At 38.5% G+C, this 17,581-nt stretch overlaps 2 protein-coding genes across 2 annotated transcripts; both read left to right on the top strand.

Moving 5' to 3' along the window:
* Positions 1-1,628: 1,628 nt before the first annotated feature.
* Positions 1,629-7,890, top strand: LOC114562358 (uncharacterized). The gene is made up of 8 exons (XM_028588733.1): positions 1,629-1,645; positions 1,754-1,824; positions 2,580-2,906; positions 4,379-4,699; positions 6,063-6,158; positions 6,317-6,421; positions 6,530-6,600; positions 7,302-7,890. The coding sequence occupies exons 1-8, from the start codon at positions 1,629-1,631 to the stop codon at positions 7,473-7,475; spliced, it is 1,182 nt and encodes a 393-aa protein (XP_028444534.1). The 3' UTR covers positions 7,476-7,890.
* A 5,938-nt stretch (positions 7,891-13,828) lies between these two features.
* tekt4 (tektin 4) lies at positions 13,829-17,328 on the top strand. Its single transcript, XM_028563728.1, has 7 exons — positions 13,829-14,436; positions 15,254-15,324; positions 15,432-15,575; positions 15,737-15,823; positions 15,944-16,079; positions 16,164-16,318; positions 16,873-17,328. The coding sequence occupies exons 1-7, from the start codon at positions 13,909-13,911 to the stop codon at positions 17,084-17,086; spliced, it is 1,335 nt and encodes a 444-aa protein (XP_028419529.1). The 5' UTR covers positions 13,829-13,908; the 3' UTR covers positions 17,087-17,328.
* The last annotated feature ends 253 nt before the right edge of the window (positions 17,329-17,581 follow it).

Below are 17,581 nucleotides of genomic sequence, written 5' to 3'. Positions count from 1 at the left end.
AACAGAACACTAGGCTTTTATGCATCTTCAGAGTGACAGCACACACGCACTTGGATTATTATGACGCTACAATTCTTACAGGCAATCTGATACAAATGAAGATAATCAAGAAATACAAGAGACATCTTGGAGCCATCTCACCTCCTCCTCCCTGTACGACTGTCATCCCCCCAGTTACAGCTAAACTGGCATGAGAAAACTAGAGATAGTTTTAAGGTGACCTTGTACCTTTATAGGTTCAGGCAAACAGTGCTCACATAATGTTCCAGACTGGATGTCTCACAAAGTTAGAATCAAAATCTACATGTGGGAAATGAGATAGACTCTTTCAGCATTTGTGAGAGAATTAAAGTAGAAATAAAACATAAAAATATAAGGAATTATGCTTGAATGTAATTTTCCCATTACAGTTCTTCCCATCTCTGTTGCAGAAGTTCCCATAAATGTGGCACTTGTAGGTTGCTTTGCTTTCACTTTTCTGTCCAGTTCATCCCAAACCAGCTCAATGGGGTTTAAGTCTGGTGACTGTGCTGGCCACTCCATATTTTTAAGCTTACCATCTTGTTCTTTTTTGCTAAGGTAGTTCTGGCATAGCTTGGACTTATGTTTTGGGTCATTATCTTGCTGTAGGATGAACCCCTGACCAACTAGGCGCATACCAGAGGGTACTGCATGGCGCTGCAAAATGCTGTGGTAGCCGTTTTGGTTCAGGGTGCCTTTCACTCTGTACAAATCACCGACCCTGGATCCAGCAAAACAGCCCCAGACCATCACGTGTCCTCCTCCATGTTTGACAGTTGATGTCACACACTGAGGAACCATCCTTTCGCCTAATCGACGGCGTACAAAAATCCTGCGTGATGAACCAAAGATTTAAAATTTTGATTCATCAGTCCATAACACCTTCTTCCAGTCTTCAGTAGTCCATTGACAGTGTTTCTTGGCCCAGGCAAGCCTCTTCTTCTTATTCTGACGTCTTAGAAATAGCTTTCTTGCTGCAACTCGACCTATCAAACCTGCAGCTCGAAGTCTTCTCTTTACAGTTGAAACTGAGACTTGCTTATTACGACCACTATTAAGCTGTGCTTGAAGCTGTTGTCCTGTGAGCCGCCTATCACACAAGCTGTTGACTCTCAGAAACTTCTGTCATTCAGTCTTCTGATTCTGTTGTGGCTTTGGGTCTGCCAGACCTCTTCCTGTCAGAGTTTCCCCCAGTTTCTAAGTGCCTTTTGAGGGTGAAGAATACTGTACTCACTGACACCTTGACTTTCTTTGCAATTTCTGTGTAGGAAAGACCAACATTCTTAAGTGTTATGATGGTCTGTCTCTTTTCCATTGTTAATTGGTCACAGTTTGTAAATACAAATGTTACAACGTGCGAGGTATGTTTTAACAAATGCATGCACAGAACCATGCACACACAGACATACACATACACTAAAATCATTAGAATACATCATCTGAGAACCTGTATAGCATATGGTTTGTGCCTGTGTGTTTTCAGGAATATATTTTTACTCTGTTCTGTTTTTTTCCCCAGATGCAACACTCTTTTACTCTGTGATTTTCATCGTGCTCGCTGTGCTGCTCATACTGACATTTGCCCTGGTCATAGTTTATAAATACAAATGTTACAAAGTGCGAGGTATGTTTCAACAAATGCATGCACAGAACCGTGAACACACAGGGAAACACATACACATACGCATGCACACAAATTGTTTAACCAGTTCTTATGCTGTGTGTTTTCAAGGAGCTGGAGGCAACATGAACAGAAACAAAACCAAGACAGCAGAAACAGAGGAAGTGGCAGGTGTAGCACATGTAAGAAAACTAAAATACAAAGCCTGCTAATAGACACAAGAGGCTGCAATGTTCATTATGGTCCACATTACAAATGTGTGGGACACAAAAAAGTGATGATGTTTTCTATTAGTGGGGCTCAATATGTAAAGTTTGTTTTTAGGGTGGGAAAGAAGTGGGATCATCAAAATCAAAAGGTGTATGTCCACAAAAAATTTGCTTAACAAATTTCACAGCAGACTGCAGTGAAATTTGCCAACCACATTGTGTCTAAATAGTACACATGATAGTCTAGTGATCTGACTATCTCAATACTGCTTAGACAAAATTGGCTCATGGTGGGCGGAGAAGAAGACTGCTGTAGTTTCAGTTTCTTTGCAATTGCATGAAGATGTTGAGCCTTAAAAACCTGCTGTTCATCCACTGCAGTAAGTTTATTTGTTTTATGAAAATCATTTAAATGCTAATACAAGTGGTCGAGATTGCCTTGACTTGGCAATGCTCTATTATAATTCATTTAATCAACACAACTGGCGTTAATGTCTACATGTAAAAATAACAACAATAACAAACTTGCTATGAGAATCAAATGTAACTTATCTTATGAATCAAACTCAAAAATAGTGAAAATGATCATGAATATAGACAACAGATGTGCTCCAAACATTAAACGCACACATCTGTGCACTCGGTTTAACTTAGAATAACTGCGAGATATATTACATAAAGATCTTTTTCAGCACTGTTTTTCATTGTATGTTGTCTTCTCTTTGCAGGTATCCTAAGTTGTGTGAGGAGTGCAGCAGGGTTAATCCGTGTGTCTGGGTATGAAGGGAGAGAAGTTAAAGTTTCTTGTCCCTACAGAGAGGGTTATGAGTCTTATGAGAAGTACCTGTGCAAGAATAATTGTGGGAGTGATGATGATGTTCTTATTACGACGACAGAAGCAAAGAAGAACAGATACTCCATCCGTGATGACAGACAGGTCTTTACTGTGACCATCTCTGCTTTGAGTCGTACGGATGCTGGGAAATACTGGTGTGGGATTACCAGAACTGGTTATGATACCTACCCTGCGGAAGTAAAACTGGAAGTAAAACAAGGTAGGTGAATACATTAATAACTGTATAACTGTAATACATGAACTGTCCTTGGTGAAGATTCATAACTCAGAAATTAGTCAAGTCTCGGTCTATAAATAATTGGGTGTCATGATAGACGACAATCTCTCATGGACTTCTCATATAGATTTTATCTGCAAAAAAATACAACAGCGTGTTTATTTTCTTCGTAGATTGAGATCTTTTGGAGCTAGCAGTCAAATCATCTCTGTGTTTTTCACATCAGTAATTCAGAGTATGATGCTTTACTGTAGTACTGATTGGCTAAGTAGCCTCTCAGTTGAAAATAAAACAAAGCTATTTAATCAGATTATAATTTGCGCAAAGATTATAGGACCACCTGTAGTGCACTACTTTCAGGAGGCTCACAATAACAGCATGCTTAGACTAGCCAAAATTATTTCAAATGACTCTTTACATGTCTTGCACAGTGAATATCAGCTTCTGCCTTCAAACAGACGCTTTAGAGTTAATTCTTTTAATCGTATTAGACTTAAAAACTCCTTCATACATCAATCTATCCTATTGCTAAACCGGTTACATTAAACTCAGTGCAATATTTATTTCAGGGATATACATCTCCAAGGCTTTGTCTGTGTGTATGTTTTATGTCATGTACTGTTGTTATATATGTTTTCTCTGTTTCCTTATTTTGGAGTTTAGGTCATCTGTGATAATGTCTCATGTATGTTTGTTGGTGTTATTAATCTCATGAATGTTTGGATGTATGTGTATGTCCTCATTAGGATGTATGTGTTTGTCCTCATTAGGATGTATGTGTATGTCATTTACTGTTTTTGGATGTATGTCTACGTGCTCATCTTAAACAAGCTACCCAGGGATGTACAAAGAATTTCAGCCTTTGGCTGACAATAAAGTTGTATCGTATCGTATCGTATCGTATCGTATCGTATACATTAATAAACCCCTGTGCAGAATTTCCACATCGTCAAGTAACGTTAATTATTTCATGACTCATCTAGACCTTCTTCTTTAGTTGCTACAGGTTGTCACGATAATGTGTTCTGGGTATGAGGCCAGAACATTAAACAATTGAAACATTTACAGTGGTGGAATGTGACTAAGCACAATTACTGAAGTACTGTACATAAGTACAGTTTTTGAGGTACTTATGCGTTGCTTGAAGATTTTCATTTTCTCCTACTTTACACTTTACACTTCTACTTCGCTTCAGAAACACATATTGTACTTGCTTCCACATAAATCAGCTATGCTGCTCCTACACCTACATTAGAGGGGTAGTTCTGCCTGCATAATGAGCACTTCTACTTTTGATGCTTTCACTACGTTTAGCGAACCAGAGCTACCTTTCCATTTTACTTCAATACATTTTTTATAGCCAATGTGATATTACTTCTTTGACTCAAGTAAAACATCTGAATACTTATGTCTGTGCTTCTCACAGTCTGTGATGTTGTTCATTTTACTGACAGACAGCTGCTGTGATCATTCCACCAAAGTCCAACGTTATGAGGAGAGTTCGGTGTCCTTCAGTTGTCCGTATGAGTCTGAGTACCAGAACAGCCTCAAGTACATCTGCAGAGGAAACCAGCCCTCCACATGTCTGCAGCACGCACTAATCTCCTCTGACAACAAACAAAAGGGACAGTTCACACTTACAGATGACATGGCATCCAGGAAATTCACAGTGACCATTACCAGTTTGACCCAAAAGAATTCTGGGTCATACCTTTGTGGTGTCCATGGAAACACTGGCCTGGATGTTTTCTCTGCTTTTGAGCTAGAAGTCAAAGGTAAAAGATCTACCTCATCATATTGTAGTAAACAGTTATTTTTCACAGAATGTAAATGAGCTAGAAAACACTTTTTATAAAACAGGTATTGAGAAACAAATTACAAAAGGTTTAAGAAACAAAGGTTTGATTTGACTCGTGGATGATTTGTCAAAATTTAACAAACAGTTGAAGGAAAGCGGATCAATTTCTATTCTGAGCTGAATACAGGCTGCAATGTTGGCTGATCTTCTTTCTGTTTGACAGAGTGGTGCTGTGTGATGTCACCCAAACTGAGCGGCATTGTGTGACTATACATAGTTTACCATCATGTCAGCATGCTAATATTCACTAATTAGTACTAAATATAAAATATGCTGCTTAAGTTTTCCAGTTATTTGGTCATACAATAAAGGATAATTGGAAAATTATACCTATTAATGGCACTGGATGAAAAGTCAGGGGTTTGCATTATTGAATTTTTATTCTCTAGGGAACATTAATCTCTATGGAAGAAAAAATGCAATTGGGGGTGGCAGTAGCTCTGGCAGTTCACCTCCTGGGCACTGCCAGTTGCTCTTGAGCAAGGCACCGTACCCCTCCTACCGCTCAGGGTGCTGGTCCAGCACTGGCAGCCCACTCACTCTGAACTTCTCTCCATTTGTGCATGAATAGGTCCTGAGCATGTCTGTGTGTATTTCAGGTCTTTGTGTAGTGACTTCTAACAAACAGAGTGTAAATTGTAATTTCCGCACTGGGGATCAATAAACATTATAAATTATTAAATTATTAATTGTGATCCTTCCAACAGTTGTTGAGACAACCTCAAGGTATGGAAGTTTCAGAAACCAACTTTACATTTCTTTTGTTTTGTCGAAATATATCAAAACCGTGAGCTACTCTGAGCTGAATACAGGCTTCAGTGTTGGCTGAACGTCTTTCTGTTTGTCTGTTTTTGACTTTCTTTGCCAACAAGAGATTTTCTTACACAAACTGCTTCTCTTTGAACTGAAAGTGTGATATGTACAGCATGTATTTCACATATGTAATATTAATGTTGTTTACAACCATAGTTTAGCATGTCAGCAAGCTAATATCCGTTAATTAGCACTGACCATGAAATACCCTGAGGGACTCAGTCAGGAGAGGAAAAGTCAGGGAGATCACTAAAATCATTAGAATACATCATCTGAGAACCTGTATAGTATATGGTTTGTGCCAATCCATGCAGTAGTTTTTCATCATCTGCTTGGGGAAAGTGAACATATGTACCAAGTTTCATGTCAATTCCTTTTGTTGAGATATTTCATTGCTATCCCCAGAGCCCCACTGCTACTAAAAGTAAGAATATTTCCCAAGTGTACTAATAAATTTTCTCTAACAGGCTTTCAGCAGACCAGCACTGTGATGTCTACTATCAATGTGGTTCCTACCTTCACCATGGTGGAAGCAACACCTATCCCTGGAAAAGAGATCAAAGGTGTGTGTGTGTGTGTGTGTGTGTGTGTGTGTGTGTGTGTGTGTGTGTGTGTGTGTGTGTGTGTGTGTGTGTGTGCGCGCGTGCATGCGCGGGTCCTTGCGTGTGTGGCTGTGTGTTTTCAGGAATATATTTTTACTCTGTTCTGTTTTTTTCCCCAGATGCAACACTCTTTTACTCTGTGATTTTCATCGTGCCCGCTGTGCTGCTCATACTGACATTTGCACTGGTCATAGTTTATAAATACAAATGTTACAACGTGCGAGGTATGTTTCAACAAATGTATGCACAGAACCGTGAACACACAGGGAAACACATACACATATGCATGCACACAACTTGTTTAACCAGTTCTTATGCTGTGTGTTTTCAAGGAGCTGGAGGCAACATGAACAGAAACAAAACCAAGACAGCAGAAACAGAGGAAGTGATAAGTGTATCAGATGTAAGAAAACTAAAATACAAAGCCTGCTAATAGACACAAGAGGCTGCAATGTTCATTATGGTCCACATTACAAACGTGTGGGACACAAAAAAAGTGATGATTTTTTTCTATTAGTGGGGCTCAATATGTAAAGTTTGTTTTTAGGGTGGGAAAGAAGTGGGATCATCAAAATTAAAAGAAATGTGACTAAATTGTACACATAATAATCTAAAGATCTGGCTGACTATCTTAATACTGCTTAGACAAAACTGGCTCATGGGGGTGGTTGAGAAAAGATCGGGATCTAAAACTGAAGGGGTTCATCCTCTTGAGAGCATGAACATGCTCTGAGAATTTGAGGATAATATGCCCATTAGATTTTGATATTTCTTGGGTGCAAGTGGACATTCTGGCCGCATGACGGCATCAGAAGAAAGGTCAGGATGTGAAAATGATTTCTCTGGTTGTCATTTACAGGAAAATTAATACCCAAAATGATTAGTAATCTAGTAATTTGGTCAATGAAAAGTCACACCAAATTCATTAACAATCTAACCTTTAAATGGAAGTGTGTTTTGTTCTGAAACAAGTAACCTATTGAGCCAAAAGAAATGACCAACTTGCTGATTATGCAGCCATTTTCATGTGCATATTTTTTTCAGGAATTCTCATCTGAGTAACCTCACCCTCTTGTCTGTTTATTTTTGCCAATTCTCTTTTAGATTTACCAAAATCAAGACGTAGTGTACTCAAAGCAGCGGACCTCCAAACCACAGAGCGCCTGTCAACACCATGATGACACAGGTGAAGCCGAACAAGATTCTGTGTACCAAAATGTCACCACAACAGATGATATCTACTGTAATCAAATTATCATCAAAGCCAATAGGAGATGAACAGCATGCACATCTGTGATCAAACCTTGCATTTTCAGGTCACATCTGTACCCAAATGATCCTGTTTGTATCTCAATTAACAGTTGACCAGCAAATATTCACGTACCGCTATGGTCCAACCTTTCCATTGTCTTACTGAAAACTACAGTAACATAATTATTTGTACAGATTTGTTTGATATGAAGTACTTATTGTCATTGCTTATTTAATTTCTTCAACTTACATTTTACATTTTTGCTTTTACTTTTACATTCATTTTGATTGCTTATTGTTAATATAACTGTTGCACACCTGCAATATAAGAATTGTAGGCATGATAACCAGTTCACCTACAAGATAAATACACCAAATGTAAGTTACCTTCATGAATGCACTTTTACTTAAGGTGAATAAATAAACAAAATGAAACAACTGACCACTATTGTTTTTTGCACTATATAAATAGGATATAAAAACAACATTCACACATAGTTCCAAACATTTGATGAACTGTAATATTCAAGTGAGTCATTTTAGTAAATTATAGCATGACACTATATTCCAGTAATATTCACAGAGAGACAACCCAGTCTCACGGCAGTTTGTGAAATGTTCACGTAATTTAATCTATTGATTGAAGGACACGTTTATCTTGTTTTTTTTGTGATGGTCAGCACGTTTTTTAAACTAATGTATTTCAGTGGGAAGCATCTTTCGTGATCACAGCAGGATTCTTTCTGCCAGTCGGGCTGCAGCAGATTGGTATTTTTGGTATTTTTAGCCCTATAACCGCTGTTGTAATCAACATTTATTCACCAGATGTTATTGTGGTATATGTATATGTATTTCTTTTAATGTTATTATTTCGGTCTTATTACCAGGGACGCTGGATTGCTTTGTTGTTTATTGATATTTTTAAAACTATAATGCTATTCATTTCTTTATTTTAATAATATTATTTCGCTCTTATTACCGGTGAAATATTACAGTTGGCCTATGCTGTAAGACAGAACACTACGATATGATCCGAGCTGTGGCGCATTCAAAGCCGATATCCCACAATGCAATGCGGGCATTTATATCAGAGAATCGGACAGCGATCAGCAGGTCTTTAACGCCAGTATCGCTTCAATGTACATATTTAATCAGCGGTTTTGTCACCAGCAACGACACATTGCTCAGTTTTGTTCCAGTAAGTTATGCACCGTAATAACGAGAAACACACACACACACACACACACACACACACACACACACACACACACAAAGTTGTCCATGGTGGCTGAGCTCTAATGTTTGCTTGCTTGTCTCTTGTTTATCCTGACACACATAAAGACAAACTCACAATTCAGTGGATTCAGTTTTCTGAAGTTGTTGCATTAAACAATCAATATGTTTTTTTGTTTTTACTACAATGTAGTTTTAATAAACAGAATGTGACACTCACTTGATCTAACTGACAACCTGAGCTGTAGTTTTCTTCAGATTAACTCACTGATCAAGTCCATTTCCTATTACTCGCCTTTATGGCCATTTTTGACTTTCTTTGCCAACAAAATATTGGCTTAGACAAACTTGTTCTCTTTTTAGTAAATAAATGTTTGCTTGAAATTTTGAATCTAGTTGCATGTTTAAGACATTTTTCAACAACATTTGAAAGTAGTTGAAAAGTGGCAAAACATACCTTAGGAGATGCAAATTGTAAAATATATAATCGTATTTAGAAAGTAATCACGGGGCGACCTCTAGCTCGCTCAGTAAGAGCGTGCGCCCCATGTAGGCTGAGTCCTTTGCATCGCCCTGGGTTGGAGTACGACCTGCGGCCCTTTGCTGTGTGTCATCCCCCATTTCTCTCCCACCTTTCATGTCTATCCACTGTAGTGGTTCACACTTACAGATGACATGGCATCCAGGAAATTCACAGTGACCATTACCAGTTTGACCCAAAAGAATTCTGGGTCGTACCTTTGTGGTGTCCATGGAAACACTGGCCTGGATGTTTTCTCTGCTTTTGAGCTAGAAGTCAAAGGTAAAAGATCTACCTCATCATATTGTAGTAAACTGTTATTTTCACAGAATGTAAATGAGCTAGAAAACACTTTTTATAAAATAGGTATTGAGAAAAAATTACAAAAGGTTTAAGAAACAAAAGGCTCTTGTATGATTGTCAAAATTTAACAAACAGTTGAAGGAAAGCGGATCAATTTCTATTCTGAGCTGAATACAGGCTGCAATGTTGGCTGATCTTCTTTCTGTTTGACAGAGTGGTGCTGTGTGATGTCACACAAACTGAGCGGCATTGTGTGACTATACATAGTTTACCATCATGTCAGCATGCTAATATTCACTAATTAGTACTAAATATAAAATATGCTGCTTAAGTTTTCCAGTTATTTGGTCATACAATAAAGGATAATTGGAAAATTATACCTATTAATGGCACTGGATGAAAAGTCAGGGGTTTGCATTATTGAATTTTTATTATCTGGGGAATATTAATCTCTATAGAAGACAAAATGTAATCGTGATCCTTCCAACAGTTGTTGAGACAACCTCAAGGTGGGGAAGTTTCTGAAACAAACCTTTAATTTTACACTTCTTTGATTTGTCAAAATATATTAAATCCATGAGCTACTCTGAGCTGAATACAGGTTTCAGTGTTGGCTGAACGTCTTTCTGTTTGTCTGTTTTTGACTTTCTTTGCCAACAAGAGATTTTCTTACACAAACTGCTTCTCTTTGAACTGAAAGTGTGATATATACAGCATGTATTTCACATATATAATATTAATGTTGTTTATCACCATAGTTTAGCATGTCAGCATGCTAATATCCGTTAATTAGCACTGACCATGAAATATGCTGAGGGACTCTGGAATCGGGAATTTGTTTTGCTAGAATGTGGAAAAATTGGACTTAATGATTAAGCTTGATGAAAAGTCAGGAGATAACATTATTATACACATACATTGTTTCCTCTGGGGAACATCAATGTCTATATAAAAATGCATAGTGATCCATCCAACAGTTGTTGAGACAAATTAAAGGTGGGCTAGAGGAAAAGTCAGGGAGATCACTAAAATCATTAGAATACATCATCTGAGAACCTGTAAAGTATACATACATATAGTTTGTGCCAATCCATGCAGTAGTTTTTCATCATCTGCTTGGGGAAAGTGAACATATGTACCAAGTTTCATGTCAATTCCTTTTGTTGAGATATTTCACTTTGGACCAATTGACAAACATTGCTATCCCCAGAGCCCCACTGCTACTAAAAGTAAGAATATGTCCCAAGTGTAATAAGAACCTTTCTCTAACAGGCTTTCAGCAGACCCGCACTGTGATGTCTACTATCAATGTGGTTCCTACCATGGTGGAAGCAACACCTATCCCTGGAAAAGAGATCAAAGGTGTGTGTGTGTGTGTGTGTGTGTGTGTGTGTGTGTGTGTGTGCGCTTGCATGCAATCGTGTGTGTGTGTGTATCTGTGTGAACCAACAGTTATGTTTTAACACCAAATGTTGTGAGGCCATAGTTCTGATAGTTGGTGCCAATTCTGATGTTTTGTGCTTGAGATTACATCAGATACATGTATGTGATGAGTGTGTGTTTTCAAGAAGTGTATATTTTAATATTTTTTATTTTTTCCCCAGATGCAGCACTCTTTTACTCTGGGGTTTTCATTGTGGCCGCTGTGCTGCTCATACTGACATCTGCCCTGGTCATAGATTATAAATACAAGTGCGAGGTATGTTTCATATACAAATGCATGCTCTTAACCATGCACACAGACATACACATACACATATGCATGCAAACTAATTGTTTAACCAGTTCTTATGCTATGTGTTTTCAAGGAGCTGGAGGCAACATGAACAGAAACAAAACCAAGACAGCAGAAACAGAGGAAGTGATAAGGGTAGCAGATGTAAGAAAACTAAAATACAAAGCCTGCTAATAGACACAAGAGGCTGCAATGTTCATTATGGTCCACATTAGAAAACATGTGGGGCATAACAATTTATGATTTTACTATTAGTGGCTCAATATGTAAAGTTTGTTTTTAGGGTGGCACTACTGAATGACACTTCTGTTAATTATACAAAGTTAGTATTGTTTGAGATGTTTGTGTAACCAAGCCAACAATGTCTTTGTTATGACAATTTCACATTAACATAGACAACATAATACATCATAAACATGTCATAGCAGGACTAATTATCAAACTTAGTATTACATTAAACTGTCATAAGTGGTGTTTTTTACATTGATTGTCATGAGACCATTATGTGTCATGAATTTTTCCTTGACCTCAAGTAAGTGTGAAACCATGTGGACTTGTCATTAAGATGTCATAAAAGATAAAAGACCAGTTTGACAATAGTGAATACAGTACAGAGGTGATTTAGGAGTACCATACTTGTTGCTAACCGCTAACTTTAGTTAGCTGAGAGACAGAGCTCCTAAATCACCTCGGTCGTCAAACTGATCTTATAACTTGTATGACATCTGACAATGAAAAGTCTGAATTGTTCCACTTTACTTGAGGTCAAAGAAAATATTCATGACGCAATGAAATCCAATGTAAAAACCCAACACTTATGACGCTATAAATACATATATATATATGGTATATATAAATTATGTTGTCTTGCTTAATGTCAAGTTGTCATAACACAAACATCTCAAACAATGCTAACTTTGAATTAAAGGCGTCATAATTTATGGAATGACACAACAGTCATAAACATTCATAAAGACTCCTTCATGTTCATGTTACCGCATTTATTTTAATGCACAACTGTGCACAAGACTCCCACTCTGGTGACATGACCATGGTGCTAGATGAAAGGTTGGGGGTTCACCAAAATTATTAGTAATTATTTTCCTTGGCCAATGAATAGTCACACCAAATTTCACAGCAATCTGACCTGTAAATGGAAAGAAGTCTTAAGTCTTAAAGTATTAAGGCAATTAAATGACCAACAACCTGATTATTTGGACCTTTTCATGTGTACAATTATAGGAATTCTCATCTGAGTAACATTGACGTTTTGTCTGTTTTTGTTGATCCTTTTTTAGATTTATGAAATCGAAGACGTAGTGTACTCAAAGCAGCGTACCTCCAAACCACAGAGCAGTTGTCAACACCATGATGACGAACAAGATTCTGTGTACCAAAACTTCATCGCAACAGATGATATCTACTGTAATCAGATTTAAAGCCAATAGGAGATGAACAGCATGCACATCTGTGATCAAGCCTTGCATTTTCCGGTCACATCTGTACCCAAATGATCCTGTTTGTATCTCAATTAACATTTATCCAGCATATATTCACCTAACACTATGGTCCAACCTTTTAATTGTCTTACTGAAAACTACAGTGAAATAATTACATGTACAGATTTGTTTAATAATTACCGTCAGGTATTTTAAGTAATTCTAGTCATTGCCTAAGTAATAGCTTTAACTTCAATTTTACACTGTTGCTTTTACCTTTGCACTCATTATGATTGCTCACTGGTAATAACATTGTTTCACACCTGCACTGCTTATAAGAAATTGTGGATAAACTTTTCACATAAATACCCCAAATGTGAGTTACCTTCATGTATGTACCTTTAGTAAAAGTGAATAAATAAACAAAACCAAGAAAAGCCAGTCTATGTTGAAATGACTCATCACATTACAACATTTGAAAGTTGTTGAAAAGTGGGAAAATATTCTCTAGGAGACACAAATTGTAAAATACATTAAACCTTTTTTTAAAGAAAAATAAATTAGTTTATTATTTTTTTATTTTTTATTGATTGATTTGTTTTCCATGTTCTATGGGAGAACATTCAAACTCCACTCAGAAAGGCCCTATAGCTGGCAGCTTTGAACCCCGAACCTTCTTGCTGTGAGGTGACATATAACTGATAAACTATTGTTCCCAAATTAGAGAGCCACATTTATTTAAAGCAATCATATAGTCATTCGGAAGCTTTCACACATTGGAATCAATGATCTCATGTTGATAAAAACCCTGCTGGTTTGAGAGATTTAATAATGTATTCCAATATCAACCGCGCCTGCAACCAGTTGATTTTAAATTTGTTTTGATATAACAACAAATCATAAAATGACATAGTAGCCTATACCCAACAAAGAGTGTCCTCAAAAACACTATCACAATTACAATACAGTAACAATACAATTATAATAATGAAACCGTATAGCTCATATGTCCTACTGTGTTTGTTACACTAAATTAATGACTGAAATTGCCATTTAATCCCTATCAGCTTTGATAACTAGTCACCTGAGCCAGAGCCGCTCCTGGAGCTGCTCCTACCAACATGAGTAACCAGGCAACACCAAACAAACATACAGCTCGGTTTGCTTCAGGACTGTGGAAACTGTGCATAGCCTACCTGTAGACTAATTTAATTGTCAAAAAAAAAAAAAATGAGCTCTGAGGTTTTAGTGTCAAGACCCCACTATGACAGCAGAGCAGTGGCTCAGGGAGTCCCGGCTAAAGACCCTCACGTAGAGCCGGATGTCCCGCAGCCGTCCTCGGGCTCAGCCACAGCGGGGTACAGGTCCGCTAAATACTATCCGGCTGAATGGTTCTCAAACTACCGCACGATGCTTCAGCAGGCCGGGACCCACCGCCACGAAGCCCAGAGCATCCAGCGAGAGTCCAAAACTCTGCACCAGGACACCGAGGCTGCCACTTTGAAGACCCAGGCCGTGGGCACACGTCTTCTGGGAGAGAGACTACAAGAGACCCACTACTGGAAGTCTGAGCTGAAGCGGCACGTCGACAAGCTGCTGGCCGACACAGAGTCAATGCTGGCGCTGAAAACGAGGCTGGAGAAGGCGCTGGACGCCACCGAGATTCCGTTTGCCATCGCCACCGATAATCTCAACTGCAGGACCAGGAGACCTGGAGCAGACCTAGTCCGAGACACTGTGGAGGAGGAGCTGGTGAAGGTTACCATATGCTTTATAATAAAGTTTATGAAGCTGTGTGTGAGACAGGAGATCGCTAAGGATTTATTTTTGCATGGAAAAATATAGGCCTACGTGAAATGTGAAATTGAAGATGTAATATGAGCAATATATTATTGATCAACAAATAAAAAAGAATAGAAGGCTACATGAAATAATAGTTAGCTATAAGTAATAGGACACATGTAGAATACAGCAAATATTTCCCAGAATAAATGAAATTAATAGGCCTACTTACTGTATGGGACATTAACAATAGTTAGTATGTGGTGAACATTAGTTAACAATATTGACTTATTGTTACTCATTAATGGGATACTTTTGGAATGGACAGATGTATACTTATTATTGGGAAACATCATTTCTTTCTAATTAAAATAAAAGCTGCAACATTAGTGAAGTGAAAATTATTATTTTTAACATTTGCTAATCAATTCAAGTCCATTTTCATGCAACATGCCAACTATTTGATCACTCCTAAAATGTGAGAATTTGCTGCTTTTCTTTTTCCTAAATTCTATTAAATATGTATACATATACATGTATATATTTTGCTTTTAGGCTGTTGGTCGGAGAAAAATAACAGAAAATTGAGATGAGCGGTTTTATTGACTAAATGACTGATCGAATAATCCAAAAAATAATCTGTAGATAGATCCCAATAAAATAACTCAGTTGTTGTGCTCCTGCTAGTTTGACTATCATTTGTCTAGTAGTTAACTAGGTGTAACAGTAAAACAACCAGCAAAGGGCTCACTGTTACACACACTAACAAGAAGTGTGATGCTGTGTTTTACAGGAAGTGGACTTGATCAGGAGCATCCAGGCTCTTCTGAAGAGAACTACAGCTCAGGTTGTCACTCAGATCAAGTGAGTGTCAAAACCTGTTTCCTGAAGGTTAAGCAACCTGTAATGCAAACCCACATAATGACAGAACTAAATTATCATCCTTCGGTTTGTGTCTTTGTGTGTGTCAGGATGAACCGAGAGGCCAAGCAGACGTTGGAGTTAGACTGGTCTGATAAGCACCAGGCCTACAACTTTGATGACCACAGTGGAAGATACAGTAACATGAGCCCAGATACACAGCACCACCCAAGCTCAGCCTCCCTGCAGGACCAGTGAGTCTTGCGTGCGTGCGTGCGTGCGTGCGTGCGTGCGTGCGTGCGTGCGTGCGTGCGTGCGTGCGTGTGTGTGTAACATAATTTTCTAAACTTAGAAACATAAAATTAGAAACAACTGTGCATAACTTCCATGCAATTTGCCATGTTGTCTGCTGCAGGGTGTGTAACTGCACATTGTGGACAAAGTTTACACAGGACAACCTGTCCAAGGCCTTGCAGGAAGAACAGGCCACCAACAGTCTCAGGTCAGGTGTGGTTTAGACATTAGAGCTTAAAGCTCTGTGTTACAGAGTCTACTGTAAAGGTAACAATGTGAAACATTATTTCAAGTTTTTTAGTAAATATAGTGATGCTGTGTGTGTCAGAGTGCTGGTGGAGAGAGTGCTGCAGGACACTACTGACGATCTGAGAGTCCAGTGCTCCAGTGTGGACCGAGCCTTCAGCCAGCGCTGTGCAGAGCTGATAGAGGCCAAAACCCAGCTGGAGATGAAGCACGCACAGGTAGAAAAGCCGACTGACAAACAGACTGACAGAGTGGCTGATTGATTGGCTACTTGTTAATTCATTGTATGATCGTGTGTGTAGGTCTTGGAGCAGATTGGGGCCCAGGAGAGGAACATTGTGGCTCTGCAGCAGGCCATCCACAACAAAGAGGCTCCACTGAGAGTAGCTCAGTCCAGACTTTACCTCCGCTCCCTCAGACCCAACATGGAGCTCTGCAGAGATGAGCCCCAGTTCAGGTACACACACACACACACACACACACACACACACACACACACACACACACAGCAGCAGCACTGGCACCATCCCAATGCCCACAGTTAGTGGTGCTCCACAGTAGGAATGGAGCTGCCTGTCTGAACTCTTTCTCTTTGCATAAAGTTCAGTTTCATAACATCCTCAGTCGTGGCACCTTCTCACAGGAAGAGGAAGTTCTCTCTAAGAATAGAGATGGACGGTTGCTTCATATTTTACAGTAAATAAAGAATAGCAGATATTTCTAAAGATGAGGTTACAATTGAACCTAAAACTGAATATGTAATCAAAATAAAAATCCACATTAATGTATGCAATTTGTAGAAATTGCAGGATTGTCTTTACTGTAAAAGTTCTGAAGGTCCTTATCTTGATGATATAGGGCTGTGTTTCAATTTTCCTTTTGTTAGAATACTTAATTAATATTTACCTTCTTTAATATTATGTAGCTCCGAGTGCTAAGCAGTGTCTCGTCTTACTCTATTGCTTGACCTCCTTTCTCTCTCTTCATTTTGTGTGCTTCCTGTGTCTGCAGTTTGGAAGGAGAGGTGAGACAGATTGATGCCACTGTGGCGTCTCTGCACCAGCAGCTGAGTGAGGCCAGAGGCTCCCTGTCCCACCTGGAAGAGTCACGCATTACAATCGAGAAGGACATTAACTGTAAAACCCACTCACTGTTCATCGAGAGAGACAAGTGCATGACTCACCGTAAACGGTACCCAGCGGTCTCCACACTGTCAGGATACTGAAGACGACGACTCTGAGTGTTTCTGTGAAATTTGCTTTGGTTGTGCTATTTTTCATGTTAAAATCCTGGATTGTTTTGTCTCTTCACTGTGCTGTGTTGTAAGGATCAGCGAGATATTGTGTTAGCAAGAAAGTATAGAAAGTATTTTCAGTATGTCTGTATGACTATGTGCTAAAAGCATTTTCATATCCCCCTTAATGTAATGCAGAAAGAAAAAATAATAATAATAAATAATACATTTTGTGTTTGTGACCTCTCAGTATACAAAAATAAAACACTTAATAGTAAGACATCATTTTTGCATTAGAGAGGAGATACATTTTGAGATACAACTATTGCAATGATTTACTCCACCAGAGTGAGCTCTTGAGCCTTAATGTCTCGTCTCCTGTCTCATCTGATTACAGTGAGACGACTTCCACCACACAAGCAGCATACAAATCTCTAAATATTTTACATATACATGTAAACTGTTAAAATCACACACTAAATTTTA

Source organism: Perca flavescens, chromosome 2 (genome assembly GCF_004354835.1).
Source record: "Perca flavescens isolate YP-PL-M2 chromosome 2, PFLA_1.0, whole genome shotgun sequence".
Taxonomy (NCBI): domain Eukaryota; kingdom Metazoa; phylum Chordata; class Actinopteri; order Perciformes; family Percidae; genus Perca; species Perca flavescens.
The sequence above is the reverse complement of the archived record's forward strand: the minus strand, read 5'-3'. Positions and strand labels throughout refer to the sequence as shown.

Excerpts from the sequence above, each read along its gene's own strand:
- LOC114562358 (XM_028588733.1), top strand. Across the intron at positions 1,825-2,579 it reads AAGTGGCAGGTGTAGCACAT|GTATCCTAAGTTGTGTGAGG; the intron begins GTAAGAAAACTA and ends TTCTCTTTGCAG. Across the intron at positions 2,907-4,378 it reads AAAACTGGAAGTAAAACAAG|ACAGCTGCTGTGATCATTCC; the intron begins GTAGGTGAATAC and ends TTTTACTGACAG.
- tekt4 (XM_028563728.1), top strand. The coding sequence starts at position 13,909 with ATGAGCTCTGAGGTTTTAGTGTCAAGACCCCACTATGACAGCAGAGCA. Across the intron at positions 15,824-15,943 it reads CAGGCCACCAACAGTCTCAG|AGTGCTGGTGGAGAGAGTGC; the intron begins GTCAGGTGTGGT and ends TGTGTGTGTCAG. Across the intron at positions 16,080-16,163 it reads TGGAGATGAAGCACGCACAG|GTCTTGGAGCAGATTGGGGC; the intron begins GTAGAAAAGCCG and ends TCGTGTGTGTAG.